The sequence below is a fragment of the Oratosquilla oratoria genome, chromosome 13, assembly GCF_046742065.1.
Source record: "Oratosquilla oratoria isolate Oo_2021 chromosome 13, ASM4674206v1, whole genome shotgun sequence".
Taxonomy (NCBI): domain Eukaryota; kingdom Metazoa; phylum Arthropoda; class Malacostraca; order Stomatopoda; family Squillidae; genus Oratosquilla; species Oratosquilla oratoria.
Genome location: NC_134789.1, coordinates 40,240,569 through 40,268,041, shown reverse-complemented (window position 1 = coordinate 40,268,041; position 27,473 = coordinate 40,240,569). Strand labels below are relative to the sequence as shown.

General features: G+C 39.5%; 2 protein-coding genes across 6 annotated transcripts in view; one reads left to right on the top strand and one right to left on the bottom strand.

Moving 5' to 3' along the window:
- Positions 1-229: 229 nt before the first annotated feature.
- Positions 230-19,812, top strand: LOC143032395 (steroid receptor RNA activator 1-like). The gene is made up of 5 exons (XM_076197102.1): positions 230-348; positions 5,782-5,938; positions 7,827-8,142; positions 9,114-9,222; positions 18,956-19,812. Exons 1-5 carry the CDS (start codon positions 327-329, stop codon positions 19,243-19,245), a joined length of 894 nt encoding a protein of 297 aa, XP_076053217.1. The 5' UTR covers positions 230-326; the 3' UTR covers positions 19,246-19,812.
- LOC143032394 (large ribosomal subunit protein uL1-like) overlaps positions 19,673-27,473 on the bottom strand; it is a 25,060-nt gene continuing 17,259 nt past the window's right edge. For all 5 annotated transcript variants that reach the window (XM_076197096.1, XM_076197099.1, XM_076197101.1 and 2 more), the window contains exon 10: positions 19,673-20,034. In XM_076197096.1, the coding sequence (XP_076053211.1) occupies positions 19,936-20,034 (99 nt within the window). In that variant the 3' untranslated portion in view covers positions 19,673-19,935. The remainder of the gene's footprint in view (positions 20,035-27,473) is intronic.

Below are 27,473 nucleotides of genomic sequence, written 5' to 3'. Positions count from 1 at the left end.
CAAAATTGGATTAGTGTATCATGGGTGAAGAACAAGGCATTCAATTTAACAGACACTAAGAATTATGAATACCCGGTAAGAGTGGGTTTCGTGTCAAGTACTGTAAATTGGTTATCTAAGTTTGATAACAATCACTATACTTTAAGCTGCTGACTTAGATAAAATCTTGATAAAAGTTTGCGATTTTCATATAGCATAAGATAGCGAAATCTCAATAATCACGTTTTCCCGTTTTCTGTGTAAGAGAGATGGAGTGACAGTCTAACAGCTGACGTGAATTGGTTCGGGAGTCGTTGGTTACTGCCTTTATTATTGCAAGCTCAGATATGTCAGAAGAAATTGGACCAGGTATGATGTGTTCCCTTTTGTAAACTGGTATGATAATGAGTAACTTATATTCAAGTTGTGGTTACTTAAAGGTCTTTAGTAGTTTTATAAGGTAAAAAATCACTTGAGGAAGGTCTGATGTTGCTAATGTTGCAACAGACATGTCATTACTCAACATCATTGCTTCGCAACAATGGCCTTTGTCCAATGGTTTTCGCACTACCGTAGATTTTTATTATGATGTGTTTATTGGTTTTCATTTTATGAAGTTGCTTATGAGGAAGGATATTTAATTCGTGTTCTCAGAATCTTAGTAAATGAGACTCAATCAAACGAATTAGTTGAAAAATATGACCATGTCCATAAACTCGTACCATGTTTTGCAGTAACCTTGGCCTTGGCCATTTGCAGAAGGCATGGTTTGTATGCAAGGCGATGGCGCAAGAATACAAATTAGGGAAGTTATTGAAAGGGTTGACATGAATACTGGATAGAATTTGAATGTAATTTGAATTTTATTTGCTGTGGTAATTGCTGGCTGGGTTAAATGATGTAATGTAGGTACAAGAGATTGCCAAAATTGGCAAATGTTGAAGATAAGCTGTGCTGCTACCAGAAATGTGTAGTTGTTTTTTCAGTTTAGATTTTCTCACTATGCATATCAAAATAATGATGGAAGTTGCAAGGAATGATAGTAAATGTAGTTGCACAAGAATTGTCAGTTAGATTTTAAGGTTAAAGATTTAAAGAATATTGGAAATGTACTTATAATGACACTGGCTGTGGACACATGGTATGATGGTACATATGGTTAGATTTAGCTTTGAAACAATCCACTGTAGAAAGTTTATTCCACATTTATAGATGGTCAATTTTTTCCAAAGTAAACATGGCTTTGTTTTTGTAGGTATAGCATCAGAATAGTTTCTTATGTTATAGTTGATTTTTATTTTATAATTTGCAAGGGATTTTCACATCTTTAACTTTGCCTTATAAGGTTCTTAGAAAAAAATAAAATGTTTCCTTAAATATTAATATTATTGAATCTTTGAAATAATAGAATTAATACTTTACTCATATTAAAATGTAATATATTGTTGTAAGTACTGTGGATGAGATTATACCCACATGTTAGTGAAATTATTTACTAAAGGGCATTATAAGTCCATATGGTTTATTAAATTCTTTACAATTTTTTCTGGAGTCTGCATAAGATGGTCCTGCATGACCAACTGAAAGAATGATAACTTCATTGTTCATCTTCATATCCCATCAATACCTTTACCTCAGACTGAAGTTTGGGCCGGCACTTGATCATTGGACCAAGACCAAGGTCTTTTTATTAACTTCAAAAAAAAATTCTCTGCCTTTTATGTGATAATAGCAGATAATCAGAAACTGTGTCCTACCAGCAAGTGACAGAAACAAACTTGCTTTTTTTTTTCTCTCTCTCTCCATTCTTTCATTACAAAAACCTACAGATGGCTGCTGTAGCACCATCATCTGTCTGCATGCTTTATCACTAGTTTTACCATTGTAACAGCCCATTACTTCATAGGGAGAACTGTAGAACCTAAGGATTTCCAGCCATGAAAACTTAGAGTCAATAATTATTATTACTATAGTAAGTCCTCGTTATACGGTAAATATGCGTTCCTGAAAACCTTACCGCAAATTGAAATTACCATATACCGAACCCATTATAACATGTAATAATAGCATATGTGTTCCAGCACGTTGAAAATCACCCCTACAGACATGAAAATACATGAAAATAGTCACAAAAGAAAATGTAAAGTACTGCGCAAAAGAAATAAACAGAAAACATTTTTATTTACCTTTCACTCACCACGTATTCTATCAGATGATGTCCCTCCCGAGCCTAAGGGACAGTAGGGATCTCAGCCCTTGCCCATCTTTTGCTGAGTGGGCAGACGAAGATGAAGGTGAGGCAGGAGGCTGAAAACCCTCAAACACTTCATCGTCTGCACTGTCGGAAGCAGATGTGGAAGGGCCAGCTGTAGCAGGGTCAGCACATTTGACTGGTTTGAAGAAGGAAGATATGGAGGAAGGACCAGCTGTAGCAGGGACGGCAGGTCTGACTGGCTTGAAGAACGAGAAGATGGAGGACTGTTTGGTGTCTCTTCTTTTTTCATCATAGATTTCTTGATAAATTTTGACACTTTTCTCTATGGCATGAGCCACTTTGCTACTCCTGGTAGGATTTGGGTCATGTTCCTTCAGGGTTTCCAGGGCTTTTTCAATACTTCTGAGACATTCTCTAAGAGTTTTGATGTCCAGGCCACGCACAGGTTCTTCTTCCTCATTTCCCTCTTTTTCTGCCTCCTGTAATGCCTTGTCTAGCTCTATAAGTTCATCATTTGTGAGAGGTTTACCATGGCTTTCCAAAAGATCTTGAACATCATCATCATCAACTCCATCAAAGCCAGCCTTATGGCACAGATTTACGATATCATCTCTGATCACATCGATGTTGTCTTCAGCGAAGCCTGGGAAGTTATGCACACATTCTGGCCATACTTTACTCCACGCCAAGTTCATGGTAGAGTTCTTCACTTCGTCTCAAGATGATTTGATGTTGTCTAAGGTATGCTGAATGTTATAAGACTTCCACCATTCTCTGATAGTGGGCTTGCCAGGCCCATCTGTGCCCTTTATCAGTTGCTTCATGGTTCGCCACCGGTAATAAGCTTTGAATGTCTGGATAACTGCTTGATCCATTGGTTGGATCAGAGCTTTGGTATTTGGGGGGAGGAACATCACCTCGATATTATCCACCCAGTCTTCCATAGCCCTTGGGTGGCTGGAAGCATTGTCAACTATCAGTAGGAATCGGTTGGCAATGTTGTTAGTTGATGCAAAGTCCTTGAGAGTTGGAGACGGATATGATGTAAAATAGTCCTGGTGAATTGAAGTGGTCAGCCATGCCTTCGGATTTGATTTCCATACCACAGGTAAGTATTGTTTCAGTAACCTCTTGAGTGCTCTCGGGTTTTCTGAGTGGTATATGAGAAGTGGCTTTAGCTTCAAATACCCTTCTGCATTGCCTCCAAGTAACAAGGTTAACCAGTCCTTAGAGGCTTTAAACCCCTTCGCACTTTTTTCTTCCTTGTCAATATAGGTCTTACTGGTCATCCTCTTCCAGTGAAGTCATGTTTCATCATAATTTATAACTTGTTTCTTGCTGTACCCTTTCTCTTCAATGCACTTTTCTAATTCTGGCTTGAATTTGTCTGCAGCCTCTTTGTCAGCACTAGCAGTCTCACCTGTGACCTTGATATTATGGAGAGCTGAACATCGCCTGAATTTATCAAACCACCCTTTGCTTGCTTTAAATTCAAAGTCTTCCACTCCCATTTCTACCTTCAGTCTTTCAATAATGGACAATGCTTTCTGACAGATTAAATTCAAAGGCAGAGCCATATTTTGATGATTCTGGTCGTCGATCCACATTTTGAGCAACCTTACCATCTTATCCATTATTGGCTCAGTGTTTTTTTAGCAGTTTGCTCTGCAGATGCATTGCATTCTCCCCAGCTTTTTTTATAGCCTCACGATTCTTCAACACCGTCCAGACTGTCAACTGGGCTAGGCCCAAGTTTCGACTTATGACAGACGTACCTTCTCCCTGCTCTTTCCTCTTCAAAGTATCTAGTTTTACCTCCAATGTCAGACTACTCCTCTTTTGCTTTGCCTTTTCAACTCTAGCGGTGTCTGCAGAACGTTTTGTGGCCATTATGGGTGCGTCACTTTGTGTCGTGATAATAATATCCACAAAAAACACACCGTAAGGATTTAACTTGTGTTCAAAGGGAAACGTGGGAAGAGGCTGATTGTTGTGGTGGCCGCACAGCGTGGTGGCGCTACAGTACAGTGTAAACAAAACACAAGCGGATACCGTATCTGTGAATTTTTCTTACCGTAAATAGAATCGAGGGTAGTAATTACCAAATAGCGTAACTGTGAATTTACCAGATAAAGAATTACCGTATAAGGAGGACTCACTGTATATGTATATATATATATATATCAGCAGAGGAAAACTGGTTATTGTACAGTCTGCTAGTCAAGAAGTCTGTTAACCATTTATTGTAATTATTGTGGATGTCACTGATTTTTTTAATATGTGGTGTGAACTTCAGCAAATTTCTTATGTCTGTTGCCACCATAACTGTTCTTTCTAATGTTTTATTAAATCCCTGCAACATTTGTATTATGCTTGAGAAATGTGTTATTATATAAGAACATAAGAATGGAGAAGACTGCAAGAGACAATGAGGCCTACACTAGGCAGTTCCATGTCCCTTACCATCTGTTGTCCCTGTCCATAAAGTTATCTAATCTTCTCTGAAGACCACCAGTTGTTTCAATTCTTACTACATAGTTACTAAGTCTATTCCATTTATTAACTACTCCGTTGGTGAGCCAGTTCTTGCCTGTTTACTTCCTAAACCTAAATTTTTCTAATTTGAATCCATTACTGTGAGTCTTTCCCTATTTTCTTAATATGCATCACCCTGTTAAAGCCCTTGACCCATTTAAATACTCATTAGATCATCCCACCCTCTTTGAATCCATGTTGGATAGGTGAGGTGGTCAGATTATAATCTGATTAGTAATGTTCCTTTTAGTAATCAGTTTGGATATACACATAGGTCTCTTAATTCAACACTTGCCAACCACCACTCGTGCAGACATTTGGGCCCAAGACATAAACCCACTTTGGGAATTGGTGATATTTTACGTCCTATGCCAATTCCCAAAGTGGGTTTATGCCCTGGGCCAGTTCTTGAAGTAGGTCTATGACCTGGGCCCAAACATCAATACAAGTGGCAATTGGTGAGTGTTGGATTGACCTAGGTGTTGTGGATAGTAATGAGATTGACTCGTAAAGTTTAGTATACTCTTCTCCATATGTTTAGGATTTTGTTGTACAACCAGGAGTGGTTGAAAGTATCAGTCAGGTCTTTATATTTGAACCTAGTTGTTTTAGATGTCTGAGATCTTATCTGGGTCTTCTGTTTAGAAGTTTTTAATATTCTCTATTAGTCCTTCCACACCTTTGGAGGGGTGGCATCAGTGTCTAGTATGATTTTCTGTATCTCCTTTTATTTGCCTATTTTTTATGTATATATATATATATATAATTTCTTATTTTTACACTAATGGGTCTCTAATATAAATTCTGTAATGTGCATGAGCATAACATTATGCTAATACATGTATGTAAAAGAAAAATTGTTGGTCCTGTAGAGCACTCTGGCAGAGTAAAACCAGATAAATGATAAGAACAATAAACAACAATATGAAGATGTGGCTGCAGGTCTTCTGCATGAGAGACCAGGCAACGGATTGATATGAAAATAGTATTCATTGTCGACATTGATTTTTATCAAATGTGGTTTTGCTCTAGGTTTTTATCCCTCTTTTCAGGAAATTATGACCGTGCTTGGAATGACCCTCCTCAGTTTGCATTTACTGCTGGTGGAGGTATGGGTGCCAGTGCAGGGAATGATGCACGGCGACGTTTAATGAACAAGAGAGTACCGGTGCCATGTGGGTCACCATATTCCATCACTGCATTGCCAGGGTTTGTCATGTTCTGAATTATAAAATGCTTTTACATTTACATAATTTCCCCTCATTATTATTATTGATGCTATCATTATTGTTGCACTTTTTTGTACATTATATAATGGTGTACAGAAAAATAACTCGTATCCAGATTACACCTTTATCCGGACTAAATAAGAGCAGGTTAGGGCATTGTTACACGCAGGGAAGGTCAAAGGGAAGCTGGTTTGAACTGCACCACCAGCAAAGTTGAACCAAGAGCATGGTTCATTAGATTCTACACTACAATGTCCTCTGTAAGGGGCACCATCCTAGCCTCCCAGTAAGGGGAGTTTGTGACATTAAACCATATCATCAAGTATGAGTCAATGTGCCATTGCAGTATTTAGTATAGTCTTGGTGGTGTTTTTGACTTGTTACACTCATGATAATGGCATTGTAAATCATATCCCTGATGAGTGACCCAAGGATGTTATATTTGTATAGTCAGTGGATTGCCAGTACATTTTACTTAATTGTACTTATTGTATACGGGTTACATTCCTGGTCTTTGTAACAGGCCCAAAATTCACTCGCTCTTTCATGCTCAACTTCCTTTGTACATTCACAAGTTCTTATTTCATGAAAGGAAGACAGTGCACTGGTACCTGACCTTTCACACTTAGCTGATGACATTGAAACAAGCCCAGAACCATACACATGCCCAATATGTATGTGCCTCATCAGTTACTCATATCGGTCCAGTGCAAATCCTGTATCCACCTGATATCTACCACACTTACTAAGACCAACTAATACACAACAAACTGGTCCTGCCTTTGTTCCATAGGTTTGGTATTGTGTTGTTATTTCTGGATGCTATATATTTCAATGATTAGTGAATTTACAGCTAGTAAATAGGGAGCTCTAGACTTATTGCAGCAAACCACTATATTTGGTCATGCATCTTATCTCAGTTAGAACTTATTTGTTACTGGTATCAGAACTATCTGACTGAGAGGGATTGCAACATGGTTGTTTGTACCATGGTTCTCATGACTTACTATGTTACATATTTGCCAATGCTGGGACCAATAACGAATTCCCAGCAAGTGGTGATCTTGCAAGATGGATGTTAGAGAGTAATTTTCATAACACTTGTCTTCAAAAATCCTTTAATACCCTCACTTTGATCTGGGAGTCTTCAGATTGGGCCCAAGTTCTATAGTTAAATTTTACTGTATTTCTTCCTCCTTTTCACATGAGGAGAGCTGAGAACTGGTGACTGCTTCCCTCCTATTACTCCTATAAGCTTGTGACACTGAAACATTACAAATAAGAGCTCAGTGGTTCTCTGTGGGAGGGCCTTGAATTTTACCACATGTAATAGGGCTACAAGTTTCGAATTAGTGAAACTCAAGGCAACAATTATCATTTCTCTACACTCCACTGATGTAAGAATGCATATGAATATATTTTTACCTGTGCATAAAACTTGTGTTTTTTCTGTAGTAGTAATTTCTATTCATCTTGTACATGATGGCTAGCATGCGTATATTTCCCCCTTCCCCAAAAATCTTTAAGTGTTGCCTATAGTGAATGGCATTGTGTGACCGGGCATGGAGATCTGCAAGGAACCTGGGCTGACTGTTTTGACTTGGGGTTGAGGAATGGTGCTGAAAGTGGACTTGGATTGCTTCTCTTCAGTAACCTCGTTGTCATTTGGTCAGGGGTCAGTGGGTAGGGTGGAAAGAAGGGATCTACAATCATAGGGTCCTGCATCTCAATTTCCAATTATTATACCTCTTCTTAGATTAATTTCATTTAAGGATGTGCTCTGTCCAAATTAGTGTGGAAATGAGTGATTTTTTCTATATATACATATTGATAAATGGTAATATCCTGAAGTATAATTTCTCTTACAGAGAGAACGTGCCTTACATGGGACCTAGCCAAGGGCCACCTATAGGTCCCCTTTCAGTTGGTTCCCCTCCGATTGGTCCACCACAAGGTGTTCCCCCATCACAGTTAGTAGGACATCCAGTAGTTGGTCCACCTCCAGTGTTGAATTTCCACTTATTTGGCCCACCTCCGACTGCTGTTGCACCTCCTGGTATGCGTGTGAAGACCAAAGTAGAGAGAAAGGAAGCTGAAGAAGTGAGATTGTTGCCGCAGGAAATCTTACAAGAAGTGGACAGAGGACTAACTGACACTCTTGCATCACTCACAGACAAAATGCAGGTGAAGATGACACATTTTGGATAGAAATGGATAGTGGGGAAAAAATCAAGAAATACAAGGGCATGTGTATTTTTTCTCCCTCTCTATCTCTCCCTCTCCTTCCCACTGCTCTCTCTCCCTCCCTCTGTGGAAAGTTTTAATGTTCTCTCTATATATTCTAACACATTTGTTGCAATGACTATAGGTACATTTGAATTCATTCTATAATAATAATACAGATACCAAGGGCCCTTTCTCCTGTAATTGGGTGTGTCAGAGTCCAAGCATGCATGCATTCAACATCTGTGGTGATGCTCTGTTGTGCAAAGTATCTCTGAAAGTAAAACTTGAAAATTGTCTCCTACATTTTATTTTAATGAAATATTAATGGAAATGAGAGTATTTTATTTTCACAATTATTTTTGATCATCTGTGGTCATGACCCTATTTTACCTAAAGATTGTTGATTGTTATATGATTGATCAATTTGCAATGGGTTTTCCTTAAAACACAGCTATATAGTGAGGTCTGCCTATAATACAAAGCTTAATAAGACATTGTATTATAATGGGTGATGGTAATAAGTGTGTACATATGAAATGTATGTTCACTAGACGAGTGGGTTATGGTGTTGCTACTTGAGATGGAGATCAAGGTGATGACAGCACAACTCTGCTCTAGCAAGTTGAACCAAAGGCACGGTTCATTAAATTCCACTCTACAAAGTTTTCTGAAACGGGCACCATCCTAACCACCTGTTAGGGAGGTTTGGCATCATTAAACCGGATTATTACCATCATTACCGTCATCCAGGAGGTGCCAAATTAGGAGGGAGGGAGGGGAGTGGAATATATGGGAAATGAAATGGGTGGGAGTGATTTCTTTGCCTTTTTCTTTTTGGCTACCCCCCATGTAAGGGGGAAAAAGCCTTTGGTATATGTATGTATTTATGAATTCCAGTTGTCTGCATAATTCCTGTTCTTTTATTACAGCCTGGTATACAAGAAGATATAAACAAGAGATTGGGAATAATGAGAAATTACTGGATGGAAGGAAAATTAAACAGTGAAGTTCAGAGTAGAATGTATCACCTTGTTAATGGTATGTAAAGCTTATATTCCATATTATTTTATAGACATGAATCTTGACTTTTGCATTGGATTGGGTTGCATCAGGGGTCATAATGTTAGTGATTACAAAAAGCTAAGCACCTTAGGCTTTTGCTTGGGTATGGCTAGGGTGGGGCAGTTTTGATGTGTTTGGTCTCCTGTGTGATTGTTGTATCTACTGCAGTTTATGTGGCTAGGACTGTGTTGGTAATATTTTATTGCTGGATGGTGACTTGAATGTAGTCATGCTAGTGTGGTTCTTGTTTATCTTGGGAGGTGATTATTCTGAGGGGTTGTCTGGAGGAATCCAGTGGGGTAGGGAGTTTTGTAGTCTGTTGAAATGTTTTGTGATCTGAGTGTAAACATGTTTTGTGTGGATGTGTTGCTTTTTTTTTTTTCCCTCCTCTAATTCTCTCCTCCTCTCATTTCTCCTCTCTCTCCTCTCTCTCTCTCTCTCCTCTCTCTCCTCTCTCTCTCCTCTCTCTCTCTCTCTCTCTCTCTCTCTCTCTCTCTCTCTCTCTCTCTCTCTCTCTCTCTCTCTCTCTCTCTCTCTCTCTCTCTCTCTCTCTCTCTCTCTCTCTCTCTCTCTCTCTCTCTCTCTCTCTCCCTCCCTCCCTCCCTCCCTCCCTCCCTCCCTCCCTCCCTCCCTCCTTAAGTTGGATATAAGATCTTTTTCTGCAGGAGGGGATAAAGGGGTGGTTCACCAATTAAATGAAGCGGCCTTACCATGGATGTGTTGTGTTTTGCTGCATTGCTTCTGATCCAGAGCAGTGGGCGGGAGGGAGGAGTGTAGTGGGTGGGAGTGGAATTATGTATTTTGACTTTGGCTACCTCCCTTGTGCCTTAATATATGTAAAAGAGTGAACATGAGGGGTGACCAAGGATGTGATGGGTGGATGGGGTAAAGAGGGGAATGGATGTTGAGGAAGGAAGGGAGAAGACAGAAGATAAAGGTGAGTGGAGAATGGTTGTGTATGGATGATACCATGATACATGGAGGGGAGTGTGAATTATATTTTGACACAGCCCAAAGGGATTTCTCTGTCTTTTCTTTTTCTGCATGAGGGAAGGGGTCACTGATTAAATAAAGTGGCCTTACTGTGGATATGGTGGTGCATTTTTCTACATTGCTTCTGACCCAGGGCAATGGGCGAGATGCAGGAATGACCCATCATCCAGGAAGAGCCAAGATAAGAGGGAGGGAGAGTGATGAATGGGCATTTGAGTATATGGGGATGGAATGGGTAGGAGTGGATTTTATGCCTTGCAAGGAGGAAAAAGCCATTGGTGGATGTATGTATTATAAGATCCAATTACAATTCAATTCATACAGCCCAATAGGATTTCTCATCATCATTTCTACTTATGAATGGACAAGGAGGGAGGGTTGCCATGTAAATGAAACAGTAATGGTAAACCAGTTTCAGCTGTTGGGCCCTGCTGTGAAGGTGATGTGTCTTGTTGCAATGCTTTTGATCTGGTCAGTTGGGGGGAGCATGGATAACTTTATTTACAAGGAGCATAGGTAAAAGGGAAAACAAATGGGTGTTGGGTGGGTGCATGTCAGGTAGTAGTCAGGTTCCGTCATCATGTTCAGCCGCCGGTAGTCTCTACAGGGGCGCCAGGAACCATCGTTCTTCTTGACGAGGTGGAGAGGTGAGAACCAAGGGCTGGAGGCCTTTTGGCATAGGCCTAGTCTCTCCATCTCTTGGAAGGTTTTCTTGGCGACGGCGAGTTTCTCGGGCGGTAGGCAGCGGTATTTGGCAAATACCGGGGGCCCAGACGTCTTGATGTAGTGGTACATGCCATGTTTAGCTGGCATCTGTGGTGTCTGTCGCAGCTCAGGCTTGAAGACGTCGGGGAATTCCATGAGCAGGTGGGCATAGGGCATTCTAGCATCAATGGTGGCGACTGTGGTTGGCTGTGGCGCGATTTGCAAGGGCGTCAAGACGGATGCGGTTGTGCAGACTAGGCGGCTGTTGGCGACGTCGACCAGTAACCTGTAACGAGCGAGGAAGTCAGCACCGAGAAGGGGCATCTTGATGTTTGCCAGGATGAAGTTCCATGAGTAGTGGCAACTCCCAAAGGTGAGGTTCAGGCGTTTCCACCCGTAGGTAGCTATGGTAGTGCCGTTAGCTGCGACGAGCCTAATGCCAACGTCCTTGGGGACCTGGCGTTCTGCTGTGGATACAGGAAATATGGACCTGCAAGCACCAGTGTTGACATTTAGAGGCCTTGTCGTAGATGTAGAGGCCCGTTGTGCCTGTAGGGGCCACCATGATGGACGGTGACCCATTTAGGCATTTTTTGTCCAGGTACATCCTGGGTGGCATATCATGGTGAAGGCGCCGAATTTCGTGTGGTAGTAGCACAGGTGCAGAGCGAGGGTGGTCCAGCATTGCTGTCTTTGCTGGTGTTGTTGGCGCCTGTTGGCTGGCGATGCTGCTGCGGCAAAAATTTCGTCCGTGATGTCATCTGTAGCACAGACATCCTGACCCCTTGCTGGGGCAGTGTGGGCATCACCGAGATGGTCTGCCTACCGTGAAACTTCATCAGTGATCGTTTCCTTGGCATTGTCAAGGGTGGATCGGATGGGCGCTGGGAGGCACATGAGCCACAATTGACGAAACATATTGATATTCCTGCTGGTTCTGTTGGCTATGGGTGGGAGGTGGGTGATGGACATCATCTCGAGGTATGCAGTACTTGATTTAATGTCCCCGAGTGGCTGTTGGGAGAGTTGGAGGATTTTTGTGGCACTGGAGGCTGCTGACGGCATGAATTCCTGAAGCAGGTACTGTTTCAGAATGTCATACTGGATAGTGCTGTCATGATAAGCCATTGGGAGATGAGCGGGAACACATCCTTGGGGATTGCCTCAAGAACATATTCTGCCTTCATTTGGGATGCGCTGATATTGCGCAGGCGGAACTGAATCTCCATTTGTCAAAACCAGGAGGGGGCGTCGACCGTAGAAAAAGACGGCAGCTTCAAGGAGACAGTGTTGGTAGCGGGCAGCATGGCGTTGGGGGTGGGGGCGGTAGATGGGTTCATTGTCACTCCGAATGGTCACCAGTGTAGCGATGCTACTATTGGTGAAGAGAAAGAGGTTTTGGTGAGTTCGTTTCCTTTATTGTAAGGTACGAGTGAACTAATTTTACATGCGGCGAAAGCCGATATATATACTGCGTGGGCAAGTTACCCGTGGTGCGTAATTAGGTAATTGCACTGGGTTAGGTCGGGTCAAGCAGGGTCGCGCTGGCAGAGAAGCGTCAGGTCGTGGACATCAGTCATGTTCCCTGCCACGTGACTTGTCGCGGCTGTACAAGTTCTTGTCTCTAAGTACCCCCCTCATTTTTCTCCCGTTCAAGAAATCTTTCATCCATTCCAATAATTTTCCTTGTATTCCACCTATTATTTCAATTTTTCTTAGTAGCTTTTTGTGAGGTACTTTTTCAAAAGCCTTTTGTAAGTCCAAGAAAGCACAATCTGCCCATCCGTCTCTTTCTTGTATTATTTCTATTAATCTTGACTAAAGGCATATTAAGTTTGTGGTACATGATCTTCCACTTCTAAAACCAAACTATTTTGGATTTAGTATTTTGTTCTCTTCCAAGTGTTTAATCCATTTATTCATAATAACTTTTTCACATATTTTTGCTACTGTGCTTGTAAGGGATACTGGTCTGTAATTTGTTGGATTTTCTTTGTATTTGTATATTGTACAATATTTGCATTTTTCCAATCTTGTGGTACTTTTCTTTCTTTGAGTGAGAAGTCAATTATCTTGTGCATTTTGTCCATTAGTTCATCTATACATTCTCGATATCCAGTTCGCAATTCCATCCAGCCCATGTGACTTTCTGGCATCAAGGTTTTTTATTTGTTCCCTTATTTCTTTCTGTGTCCTTGTTATTTCTTTCATTTTGGGGGATCTTCCTCACTGTTCTTCATCCCAAATTTGTGAGTTTTCATTTTTTTTTTTTTTTTCCCTTCCTCTCTCTCTCTCTCTCTCTCTCTTTCTCTCTCTCTCTTATACTTCAGCTCCCAGTAGTAGGCATTATGCCTGTCAGTGGTCCCAGCATGTTCCTCCATCTGGCTCTATCTTGGAAGGCCCCTTCCTCAGTTTTGATGTGGGCTTCTTCAACATTTTCTTTCCATCTCTTTCTCGGTCTTCCTCTTGGCCTTCTTCTGTCCAGCATCCACTCCCAGCATCCCCTTGCAATTCTCTCTTCATACATTCTTTCTAAATGTCCTAACTGTCTTAACTGGGCAGCATCTATTTTGCATAGCATGGAACAGACACCAATGGTTTTACTTATATATATATATATATATATATATATATATATATATATATATATATATATATATATATATATATATATATATTTTTTTTTCTTTTTAGTTTATCTCTCCTCATCTTTCCAACTATGGCTCTCAATGGTCTCATTTCTGCTGCCTGAATCCTGCTCATGTCTACTTTTGTCATTACCCAACTTTCTGAACCATATGTTAGGGTAGATGTCAAGACAGTATTGAAAATAATCCTTTTCACTTCTAAAGGTACATGTTTTTCCTTTATTATTGGCCAGAGAGCTCCAACATTTGCACTATATTTATTCTTTCTGAAATATCCCTCTTATTTCCACCCTCCTTAGTGACTACACTTCCAAGAAATTTGAAGATGTTTGTATTTTTTACCATCTTATTTCCTGTGGTGATGCTGAATCTGTGTTCTTTTCTTCTGCTAACAGTCAGTATCTCTGTCTTTTCTACATTCATTTTCATGCCTTTCCTTATAAAGCACTCATTCCACCTTTTTATGTCTTCTTAGATCTCTTCCCTATCTGTGCTCCATTCAGCTATATCATCTGCATAAGCTATTATTCTGTTCTTATAGTTTTCTTCTTTATATACATATACCAAAGGCTTTTTTCCCCTACATGGGGGGGTAGCCAAAAAGAAAAGGGCATAGAAACCACCCCCACCCATTCCATTTCCTATATATTCCACTCTCCTCCTCCCTCCCTCTTATCTTGGCACCGTCTGGGGTATTGGGTGCATGTTATTGTGGCAAAGTAGCATGCAGTTGATACTTTTGGGTCTATATGGGGCGCCCCTATGGACCAGAGCCACACATTTTGTCTGTGATAGAGGAAAACTCTGTTCATAGAGAAATTATGACACTTTTATACTATGGCTATCCCTCTGTTATGCTGTCCCCCCCCCCTAAAAAAAGAGTTTTCTTCTTTATCTTCTTTAAAATCCTCTATTACAGTTTCCATAAGCGCATTTTCACTATTTCGTGTTGTCTTTTAGTTTATCATTTACATATTTGTAAAATAGCTTAGGTTGGTCTTTACATTTATCTATTATATCTTTTTCGTAGTTTTTTTTTCCTCCCTGCGTATATCTACATATTTGTTTCTCAGTTTGATATATGTTTGCCTTTTTTTCTTCCAGGGTTTGTCTCTTCTATCAGTAGCATCACTACATTTTTTGTTATACCAACACTTTATGTAAACCCTTTTTTGTTTCTTTGGTACATATTTATCTGTTCCCTCCTTGTATTTTTCTTTAAACATGGTCCATTTCTCTTCCATCTTTGTTTCTTCACTTGAAATTTTTTCCCAGTTAGCATTTTGAATTTTTTTTCTAAATTTTACAAAGTCTATTTTGTTGTACATTAATCTTCCTTCTCTATGTTTCTCATTTCTTCTCGCATCATTTTGTTCTTTAAGTTCAAACTCTATTAGTATGTGATCACTCTTCCCAATTGGTGTCTTGTAATTAATTTTGCCCACGATTTCAGGCTCAGGTGTGAATAATAAATCTAGTCTTAACCCCTTCCATACGGTGCCGCACACGTAGGCGTCATGAGGAGCAAGTGGATTCGCGACGCTGCCATATCGGCGTCTTGATTATATTTATTGTAGTCGCCCCTGTGTTTTTACATTCTCCCAAATGCGCCCTGAATCCCATTCTCTGTGGTTTTCAAAATTCGCGGGTGAAAGAGAGAACGATCGATATAAGCGGTGACTATATTTTATGATGCGAATATTATTACTTGACGTCATACGGCTGGCATTGGCTGCTGCCCGCGAGATTTAAGTCCCGTACTGAAGTGGTTAATGGTTCTTTATTGTTTCTATGTCTGGTATTTTCCTTGACCCATTGAGTCAATGTATAATCAATGGTCATATCCAGTAGTGTTGTCCCAGAGTTCCTCTCCACCTTTTACTGTCATTTCTTCCCGATTTACTTTGTGTTAAAATCCCCCATAATTACTATATTTCTTCCATCTATCAGTAACTCAGATAATGCATTCTTTGCGTCTTCCAGTAATTTGGAATGATCACTATCAGGCCAAGCCTGTGTTTTTGGGGGCACATATAGTACTGTAAATTTTCTACTTTTCTTATTACTATTTACAACTTTAATCATAATTTCCACAGTATCTTTTCCTTCTGTTATCTTTGCCACATTTAAGCCCTTTCTAGTCAATAACATGACTCCCCCCATTTATCCATTCTATTTTTCACCCATTGGTTGTATAGACCTTGTCCCAACATACTTGATGATATAGGACCTTTCACTTTTGTCTCTGCAGTTCATTATGTCTGGTTTCTCTATTAACAAATAGTCGTTTAGTTCATTTATTCCAGAAATCATGACATCCATGTTTGTGTGTGCCATTTTTAATTTTTTCTTCTCTCTCGCTTTTTTTTTTTTTTTTTTTTTTAATTTTCTTAGCCTCTCTCTCAAAAAAGTTTCCGTTCTCTCATTTTCTTCATTAGTTTCAATTTTTAGTGCCCTTATCTTTCTCTATTTCCTCATTGCTCAATTCCTTTTTATCCACACATTTTTGTAATTTTCACTGTTAGCTAGTTTTGCCGCTTTCAATAGTATCTCTTCAGCTATCATTTGAGTCCTTAGTTTGATTTTCATTGGCCTATAGTGTTTTTCTCTAGAGTATGTGCCCATTCTATGCACCTCATCAATTTCTTTATCCAGATCTTGACCCTCGTCCTGAACCACTTTCAGTATTTCCTTCACAATTTCTTTCTCTTTTTCTCTTTGGTATTTGTATACATTATGTTTTTCTTTGATACCATAAACCACAATGCATTTCTTTTTATCCACTGTGTCTCTCACCCAGTTTTCCTTTTCTTTGATTACCTTAATTACTGTTTCTTTTGCATTCTCCTCTACCTGTTGTACTATTTCTTTGAAAGAGATTTTTTGATTTTCACATTCCTGTTTCCACTGATTTTTTATTTCCATTAGATCTGTCTCTTTGATTGATTCTCCCACTTTTTTGGTCACTGCTTGTATTTGCTCTTTGACCTCTTTCTTCAGTTCTTCATTTTTGTTTCTATCCTCATTTTCCTTTCTTTTGTTTTCTCTTTTAATCATACTTAGTTCACTTTTTAGATCATTCAACTCTGATTATTTCCTCATTAGATTTACATAAATTTGACATTTCTTTGTGCAAGGCTCTATAATCTATTTTTAGATCTATTAATTCCTCCATCAAGTTGTTGATGTCTCAATTCCTTAGAACTCTGCTAAACCTAGTTTTTCTGTATCCATAACTTTTCCTATTGAGCCCCTTTCCCTTTGAAAAACTGAAAAAAAAAAACATTGTTTTCACACCCATTCCATCCCCTACATACTCCACTCCCCTCTATCCTCTTCCCTCCCTCTTATCTTGGCACCTCCTGGATGATGGATCATCCCTGCATCTTGTCCACTGCCCTGGGTCAGAAGCAGTGCTGCAAGACACAGCACATCCACAGCAAGGCCATTTCATTAAATCGGTGATCCCCCCTCTCCAACCCCTCATGCAGAAAAGGAAAAGAAAGTTGGTAAATTCAGTTTTGACAATCTCTCCTGATGTGACAGGTTTGAAAGTGCTGGGACCATCTTCGTTTTAGTTGCTCTCTGGATTCTTTCAATTTTCTTTATATTCTTTTTGGTGTGTGTGTGTGATAGAGAAGACTTACTAAATTGGGATAGGAGAAACACAAGAGGACATGGATAGAAGCTTAAAAAGGACAAATTCAGAAGAGCTTTCCCCAGAGTGGTGGATGGATTGAACACATAAGACAAAAGAACAGTATGTGCAAAAACAATACAAAGATTTAAGAGCAAACTAGATATGGAGAGATACAAAGACGGGACACCATGAGCTTAGCTCCCCTTCCCATAAAATACAGCTAGGTAAATACATATACCAATGGTTTTTTCCCCATACAAGGGAGGTAGCCAAAAACAAAGGCATAAAATCCATTCCATCCCCCCACACTCCACTCCCATTCACCTCCCTCTAGTCTCCTGGATGACGGATCATCCTCACATCCCGGCCACTGCCCCGGGTCTGAAGCAATGCAGCAAAACACAGCACATCCACAACAAACCTGTTTCATTTAATTGAAGATCCCCTCATGCAGAAACATAAAAGACAGATAAATCTCTTCAGGCTGCATCGAAATATCTTTCACACACACTCACCACCCCTCCATGTATATATATATATATATATATATATATATATATATATATATATATATATATATATATATATGTACAGGAATACTTCACTATACAACAGAGTTGTGTTCCCAGCTGACTGGTCGCAATCCAAAAATTTGTATATCGAGGTGGGTTTTACAGGTAAATAGGGGGTTGTGTTCACGGACCCTGTCAACCCCTCCTCAATTTCTGCCTGGGGCTTTCGCATACACCCAACATTTGTTTTACCTACTTTATAGCACTTGGTCGTATAGTGAGGTATTCCTGTATATATATATATATATATATATATATATATATATATATATATATATATATATATATATATATATATATATATATATATACATACATACATACATACATACACACCAGACTTTTTCCCCTTTACAAGGGAGGTAGCCAAAAAACAAAGGCATAAAATCCACTCCCACCCATTCTATCCTCACACACTCCACTCCCATTCACCCCCGCCCTCCCTCTTATCTTGGCTCCTCCTGGATAACTGGTCATCCCTGCATCTTGCCATTGCCCTGGGTCAGAAGTGGTGTCACAAGACACAGCACATCCACAGGAAGGCCACTTCATTAAATCGGCAACCCCCCTGTTCCCTCATGCAAAAATGCCTATTCTTTTTCAGGTCTCTTCTGTAACTGTCCTTCTTTACCTTCTTTTCATGTCCTCTTGTCTCTTTTCCGTTCCATTTTAATAAGTCGTCTCTATCGAGGATTTCCATCCCTTTCATATTCTGTAAATGTGTATGTGTGTGTTTATCCAATTGGTCTTTGGATCACGTGTTGGACTCGTGATCGACAGCTATTTCCCTCCTGGAAGAGAGCTCAGAGCTCGTCGGTCCGATCTAGGGTTAATGCTATGACCTTGCACACACACACACCCCCAACTCCCCGCCCACGAGAGTTGGAGTAACACCCCTCAGCGCTGCGATACTGATATTATTTCAGCCCCGGGCAAGGGTCGAACCCGGACCTCCGTAGTGGCAGGCCAGAGCTCTAACCACAGCGTGTGTGTGTGTGTGTGCATGCCTGTGTATTACAAACAAGTAGATGCCAGGTGCTATTATTTTATTATTCACTTCAGTTATTTTGTTCATGTTTCAATCCATATGTGTACATTATAATGCTTGTAATGATTTTCTCCATTATAGTAGCCTTTCTTTTGTATTGCAGCCCTTAAAACTGAAGACTATGATTTTGCATGGTCTTTACACCAAAGGTTGATTGTAGATTACACGGGCATGTGTTCTCCCTGGATGGTTGGAGTGAAGACATTGATAGCAGAGGCACGATCTCATTCAACTTTGCCAGTCACAAGTCCACCTGAGGAACCTCGGTTAGAGGCACCAATGGACAGAAATTTAGCTGGGTTTGACTTTGGTGGCACAGTAATGACAGGTGAAGAAGCTCTGATGCACGAAAATATGGTTTGTAAAACAGAAGATCTGACACAGCATGAATAATCTGAAAAGGTTTAATGCAATTGCCTTACTTGTGGCCCAGTGATATTCCAGGGGTAGCTCCTTATGAATATTGTTAATGGTGTTGAGGACATGGGGTAAAAGAAAACACATCATGCTTCAAAGTGATAGTTTGGGATTCTCTTCATTTGCATATACAGACCAAACTGCATTTACAATATGCAGTTAGGATCCTTTAATTTGGCTCTCTAGAAATGGTTTAGTAGTGATTATTCTTTTTAAGAATAATCACTTTATATTAAGACTTCAGTATTGCTTATTTGATATGTTTAGGTGAAGTATAATCAACAAATAGGAGTAATTTGTGAGTCTGTCATTTAGTAGCTTTAGTAAACTACTGTAATTACAGTGTTATTTGAGTTAGAAAATTTGTATGTAGCAATGTTAGGTGTGTAAATAGATTCTCAAATTATGTCAATTTCCTCTGTATTTTCTTTGCCTTGTTTAACAATTTTTAGAACAGCTGTTTTAGTGTTCACTTTCATTCCAACAGTACAGAATAAGACATTTATCTAATATAGTAAGCTTAAATAAAGTGTACCAAAGCTATTATTTCATTCAATACCCAAAATGTTGGTTTAGGAGGGAAATGTTACACTTTGAAAATTATTACATTTAATACCATATGTACACTATTTTTTTTCTTCCTTGGGACACTACTGCTATATAATACTAAGCTCTTGCTGCAATTTTTACATCTTCACTTTCCTCCAATAAAGCTTTGTGATCAATCTTGAATGATTCAGAACTGGGTCTTGCAGTTAAACACACCTGTTGAAGAAACAGTCTAAATAGTAAATTGGTGCCTTTACATTCATTAGTACAATGGTTTTCTAGTAAAATTTCACAAAAATTAAAAGTTTTACCTATGTAGAGGAAATGTCAATGTAGTGATACTTGGAGATCTCAATGTTAGGGTAGGAGATTAACCTATAGGCAGAGTGGTTGGAAAGTGTGGAGTTCCAGGAAAAAATCTTACTGAAGAGACAATGGTGGAGATGTGTCTAGTGAGTTAATGATAGCAAATACAGTGTTTAGGAAGAAAGTCAAGCATAAGTACACAAGGGAAAGGGTGGTAGATAGGGCTTTAATGGATTATATAGTGGTAACCAGGAGAGGAGTAAGAAGAGTTTTGGATGTACATGTTCTCAGGGGAGAGAGTGGGGGAATATCAGATAATTTTTAGATGGAAGGCAAGCTGAAACTGGAGGAAAAGGAGAGAAGGTAGGGAAGTGCTTAGAGTAAACTGATTAAATGAGAAAGAAAGGGAGTACAAGAAGCTGAGATATATAGTAGAACTAGGATTGGAGGAGAAATAAGGATGTTTCAAGGAGGGAGTTGCAAGGTGTGCAAAGATGTGTGTGGAACAAGGAGGAAATAGAAGGAATGGTGGGATGATGAAGCATAGAAGGTTGTAGAAGAGAAGAAATGAGCATTCACAGATTGGTTACAAAATAGGATGAGAGAATCATATGAGAGGTACAAAGAAAAGAGAAGTAAAACATAAGATAAAGGAGGCAATGAGGAGAGCAGATGTGAGGTGGGGTAAGAGTACGACAGCGAATTTTGAAAAAAAAAAAATGTTTTGAAAGGGAATTAAGAGAGGAAGAGGAGGTAAATCAAGTAGAGAAGAAAAGGTACAGCTAGATGGAAGCAACGGCAGTAAGAGGAAGCTGGGCAGAGTATTTTAGGGAGTTGCTAAATGTCAAGGATAGCGAGGGAAAGGTAGTTGCAGTGGGAAGCACAAAGAAAATGACAGTGATCAATGAGGAAAATATAGCAGGATGAGGTGAAAGCAGTTATTAAGAGAGGAAGGGGTGAATCAAGTAGAGAAGTAAATGTTAACCACTTCCATATGGTGATTCCTACGTAGGCAGCATGAGGAGCAAGTGGGTACGCGATGATGCCGATGTTGGCATCTTGATTACATCTATTGTAGTCGTACCTACATAACCTCCATTCTCTCTAAACTGGCTTCATCATATTTTCTATGGTTATCAAAATTCACGGGTGAAAGAGAACGAACGATTGAGCACTGACTATATTTTTTATAATGCGATTATTATGACGCAACACCGCACGTCGGGCAGCTAATGCTGCCAGATGTGCCCCGGAGTGAAGAGGTTAAAGGTACAGATGGGGAGATGATAATGGAATAGGTGGCAGTAAGGATGATGGGCAAAGTATTTTAAGGAGTTGCTAAATGTGGAGGATAGGGAGGGAAGGGTAGTTGCAGTGGGAGGTGCTAAGAAAATTACAGTGATGAACAATGAAAATAGGAGAAATAAGGAAAGGTGACATGAAGGTGGTTATTAAAATGAGAGCAAGTAAGGCACCTGGGTTGGATGGGTGTCATGTGCAGTGTATAAAAAGGGGTGGTACAATTATGGTGGACTGGCTGGTGAAGTTGTTTAATGTTTCTCTAAAAGAGGGTAGAGTGCTGGAGGAGTGCATGTATAGTTCTGCTTTAGAAGGGAAAAGATGACAAGTGTGAATAATAGTTTCAAAGGGATCAGTTTGTTGAGTAATTGGGAAGGCTTATGGGAAGGTTTTGATTTAGAGGATTGGGAGAGGAACTAAGGGAGTAATTGGTGAAGAACAGTGTGGGTTTATGAAAGATAGTTGTGTGGGTCAGTTTTTTGTGGTAAGGCAGATACATGAGAAAGATTTTATCACTTTGGTATGATTGTATTTGTGAACATGGGTTGCCAGTTGTACAATGATTCAATGATGCATCACATCTCACGTGCAAGATCCCCAATCTACAATGATTATATGATGCATCACAATATGTACATACCTCTCTCTTTGTATCACTAACTCAAAACCGATGATCATTATTATTGTAATTAATATTATTATCATCACATCATTATTGTTATGAAAAGGCAAGGCGACTAAAAGGAGAACTTTGTTCTTTCATGTAGTAACAATCAACTTTTACTGGTAAACATTCTTTAGTTTATGACAAGCTTGCATAAATAAATAATAAGATCTACAGTGCACGTGTGTGTGCGTATTCACACAGGCTATTTTCCCTGCCAGATCATTCTCTTTCTCTTTCCCTCTGAGTCAACCTATTGCTGTAGCAATATGAGACAGGAATTTGCTTCATCTGGGTGTAAGTACAACACACACACACACATCTCTAAACTTGAGCTCCGAAGGCTGCTAAATAAGACAAAAATTCTTAATAGTGCAAGGAAAACAAGAGGTCTGGTTTGTACTGAATGGGAGGGGGAGCACTTGTGGTTACCCAAAATTATTTATCTGAAGTGTTAAATTGATCTAATGAGAGAAAATGCATGAAAATAAAAACTATGATTTTGAGCCGAATGTCGACTAAAATGCAGAGCCCTTTGGAGGAGCAACGCTGAAATTAAATGTAAATAGAGGCCTTGAAACGCCAAGGATGTTCCAACTATATAACAAAGACACTTTTTCTGGTTTGGTAAGTACGACAGAAATTTGAGTCCAATCTTAGACATGGAAAGGGAGATGAGTATTGTGGGAGAAAGCATTCACAGAACTAAGGAAAGGGATTGTAAATCTAACAAAAGGACTTTTTCAAGCTAACAATGAGATGTACATACATACATATACCAAGGCTTTTTTCCCCCTTACCAGGGGGGTAGCCAAAAAGGACAAGGCACAAAAACATTCCCACCCATTTCATCCCTGAAAACACTCCACACCCCTCCACCCTCCCTCCCATCTTAGCACCTCCTAGATGACGGGTCATCCCTGCACCCTGTCCACTGCCCTGGGTCAGAAGCAGTGTCGCAGGACACAGCACATCCACAGCAAGGCCGCTTCATTAAATCGGCGACCCCCCCCTCTCCGTCCCCCCATATAAAGGAGAGGACGGGGAGAAATCCCTTCGGGCTGCGTCAAAAATTTTTGCTCACACACACACTACCAATACACCTCATGCATCACAACATACTTAAGAAAATAAATTCTGAACTAAATAATGAGCTAGAGATTAAAAAGAGATTAAATGGAAGTTAAATATGAAAATCAATACAATGTCTGAATTGAAGAAAACTCAGATGAGGAAAATGTGCAGAAGATTATGAAATGGAATGAAAACAGAGAAAATGAAGAAATAGCTTTTAATGAAATAGTACAACAGATGCAGGAAAATGCAAAGGACACAATTATTCAAGTAATCAAAGAAAAAGTAAATTGGGTTAAAGATACAGTAGATAGGAAAAAGTATATTGTGGTTATGGATTAAAGGAAAAACATGGGCTGGTGATGTACATGAGAGAAAAAGTAATAGCAATATTTCTAAAATACAAGACGGTGACCAGGAAGTAGAGAAAGATATAGAAGTGTATAGAATGGGACAACATTCTCAAGAAATCGACCTCTAAAGATAAAACAAGGATCACAAATTGTAGTAGAGGACATATTAGCAAAAGCAGGCAAGTTAGCAAAGAGTGACATTACAACAATATATGGATAAAAGGAGAAATGAATGTTGAGGAAATAGAAAGAGAGAAGACACTAGGAGGTGAAACTAAGGGGGAAAAATGAAGAGAACAGAGGCCAAAAGCAAGGAGAGCTATAGACATGAGGCTGAGAAATGGTACATCAAAATAAGCAAAACAAGAACAGAAAACAGGATGGAGAAAGAAAAAATTAAAAGTGGCCTATACTAACATAGACGGATTAATCTTAGGATTGATTGAACTAAATGATTACCTGTCAGATGAAAAACCAGACATAATGGGAATTGTGGAGACAAAATTAAGGGGTCCACTACCACCTAATAGTGTTGGACATGGGTTATACAATTATTGGATTAAAAACAAACAAGAAACAGGGCAGAGGAATTATGTTCTTGGCCAAGAAAAACTTAAATGTGACGAAGGTTACTGAGGGTAAAAACAGTGTGGAAATGATCATGATAAAAGTTGAAGACAGTGACATGAAAAGTAGAAAGTTTGTGGTGATCTATGTGCCCCCAAAAATGGGCTCTTGGAAAGAGGGTGAACATTCAAAAATGTTAGATGATTCAAGGCATTCATTAAATGAGATACTGAAGGAGAGAAGTAACCTGGTACTTATGGGAGATTTTAACTGCAAAGAAATATGTTGGGAAGAGATGACAGTGAAAGGAGGAGAGGATCTATGGGGAAATGTATTGACATGACCATACATACATACATATACCAAGGCTTTTTCCCCCTTCCAAGGGAGGTAGCCAAAAAGGGAAAGGCATAAAAACACTCCCACCCATTTCATCCCTAAATACACTCCACACCCCTCCCACCCTTCCTCTCATCTGAGCACCTCCTGGATGACGGGTCATCCCTGTACCCTGCCCACCGCCCTGGGTCAGAAGCAGTGTCGCAAGACACAGTACATCCACAGCGAGGCCGCTTCATTTAATCGGCGACCCCCCCTCTCCGTCCCCCTGTGCAGATAAGGCGAGGCCGGGGAGACACACATAGGACATACAATGACACAATGGGTAAATGAAAATACTAGATACAGAAGTAATGAATAACCGTCGAGATTGGATTTAATATTTACGACAGAACCTGAAATTGTGGATAAAACTGAATACAAGACACCATTTGGAAAAGTGACCACATACTAATAGAGGCTGAACTAAATTAATATATATGGATATATATGAAAAATACAGAAAAGGAAGATTGATGTACAACAAAATGGACTTTGGTAAACTAAGAAATTCTTTCAAAAATGCAAATTGGGAAAAATTCTACATTGAAGAGAAAAGTGGAAGAGAAATGGACAATCTTGATGGAAATCTATAATGAAGGAGTGAATAAATACATACCAAGACAGAAACAAGAGTTGTACATTAAATGCTGGTTCAACACAAGATACAGTGAGGCAAAAGATAGAAGAGATAAAGCTTGGAAAAGATAGATACCTGGAAAATGGCAAACATATATCAACCATAGAAATGAGTTAAAGTCACCCATAATTACTAAGTTTCCTCTCAGTATTTCATTTAATGTATGTCTTGTGTTTTCCAACATTTTGGAATGGTTATTCTCTTTCCAAGAATGTGTTTTTGGGGGCACACATATCTACAAATTTTCTACTTTTCACATCACTATTTTCAACTTTTATCATAATCAATTCCACATTATTTCCTTCTGTAATCTTTGTCACATCTAATCTTTTCTTAGTCAAAAACATGATTCCTCCAACCTGTTTTTCCTCTCTATTTTTAATCCAGGGATTATATAAACCTTGTCCAACACCATTTGGTGGTAGTGGACCTTTTAATTTCATCTCTACAATTTCCATTATATTTGTTTTTTCTACCACCAGATAATCATTTAATATATTTAATCCTGAAATCATGCCATCTATGTTGGTATACGTTACTTTTAATTTTTTTCTTTATCCTCAATTTCTGTTTCCTGTTTTTTTTTTTTTTTTTTTTTTTTATATATACAAATTTTGACGCAGCCCGAAGGGATTTCTCTCCATCCTCTCCTTATATGCAAGGGGGGACGGAGAGGGGGGGTCGCCGATTAAATGAAGCGGCCTTGCTGTGGATGTGCTGTGTCTTGCGACACTGCTCCTGACCCAGGGCGGTGGGCAAGGTGCAGGGATGACCCGTCATCCAGGAGGTGCTCAGATGAGAGGGAGGGTGGTACGGGTGTGGAGTGTATTTAGGGATGAAATGGGTGGAAGTGTTTTTATGCCTTTCCCTTTTTGGCTGCCTCCCTTGAAAGGGGGAAAAGCCTTAGTATATGTATGTATGTATGTATGTATATATATATACTGTATATATATATATATATATATAATATATATATATATATAATATATATATATATATAATATATATATATATATAATGTTTATATATATATATATACATACACACACCATTTTCTCAGCCTCAAGTCCAGCAGTCTCCAAAAGAAATTGTGTGTATTTACCTTGTATTTTACAGGAAGAGAGCTATGCTCGTAGTGACCTGTTTTTGTATAAGCATCCAGTTTGATCTTAAATTCCTGTATAGTTTTTGCACTGTTTCCTCATTTCAGTACTTTTTTTTTTTTTTTAACAATTTTGCATCATCTGCAAAGAAGCTCCTTAACAGAGAAGATTTATTAAAGTGGGATATAAGAAAAACAAGAGGACATGAAAAGAAACTTAAAAAGGATAGTTATGGAAGAGATCTGAAAAAGAATAGTTTCCCACACAGAGTGATAGGTGTCTGGAACAAAGAACAAACTAGATGCTGAAAGATACAAAGATGGGCACTATGAGCATAGCTCCCTTCCTGTATAATGCAACTAGGTAAATACACCCTCATCCATGTCGTTCACATAGATAGCAAACATTATTGGAGCCAATACTGATCCTTGTGGGACTCCACTAAGTGGGAAAGGAAGGAGTGGAGGTAGAATGTAGACTGAAAGAAGCAAGTAAATGTCTTGGGTGATTAAAAAATGTAATGAGAAATAGACATTTGGGAATGGATGGTATGAGGAGATTATAAGGAGTGATTGTGCCAATAGCACTGTATGGAGCAGAAATATGGAACATAGGAGAGGAAGAGTTTAAATGTGTTTGATATGAAATGCCTGAGAAGTATGGTAGGGGTTACTAGGCTGGATAGAGTGAAAAGCGAGGAGGAGAGCGAAGTTGGAAAGGGAGTTGGGAGACATAGAGTCATTCCTGCATCAACCCTATCTCCTAATTCCCTTTCCACCCTTATTCTCCTTCTCACCTCATTTCTATATATCAAAAGGCTTCTTACCCCTCACAATGGAGATAGCCAGCCAAGGCACCCACCTTCCACCCATCCCACACCTAATTTCACAAAAATAAATTTGCAATAACTAAATTACAGAACACACGTAAATGCAATGTACCATCATGAGCAAAAGTTTTGACCCACCCTACAGTTCTCATAACATCAATACATACATACATACATATACCAAGGCTTTATCCCCCTTCCAAGGGAGGTAGCCAAAAAGGGAAAGGCATAAAAACACTCCCACCCATTTCATCCCTAAATACCCTCCACACCCCTCCCACCCTTCCTCTCATCTGAGCACCTCCTGGATGACGGGTCATCCCTGCACCCTGCCCACCGCCCTGGGTCAGAAGCAGTGTCGCAAGACACAGCACATCCACAGCAAGGCCGCTTCATTTAATCGGCGACCCCCCCTCTCCGTCCCCCTTTGCATATAAGGCGA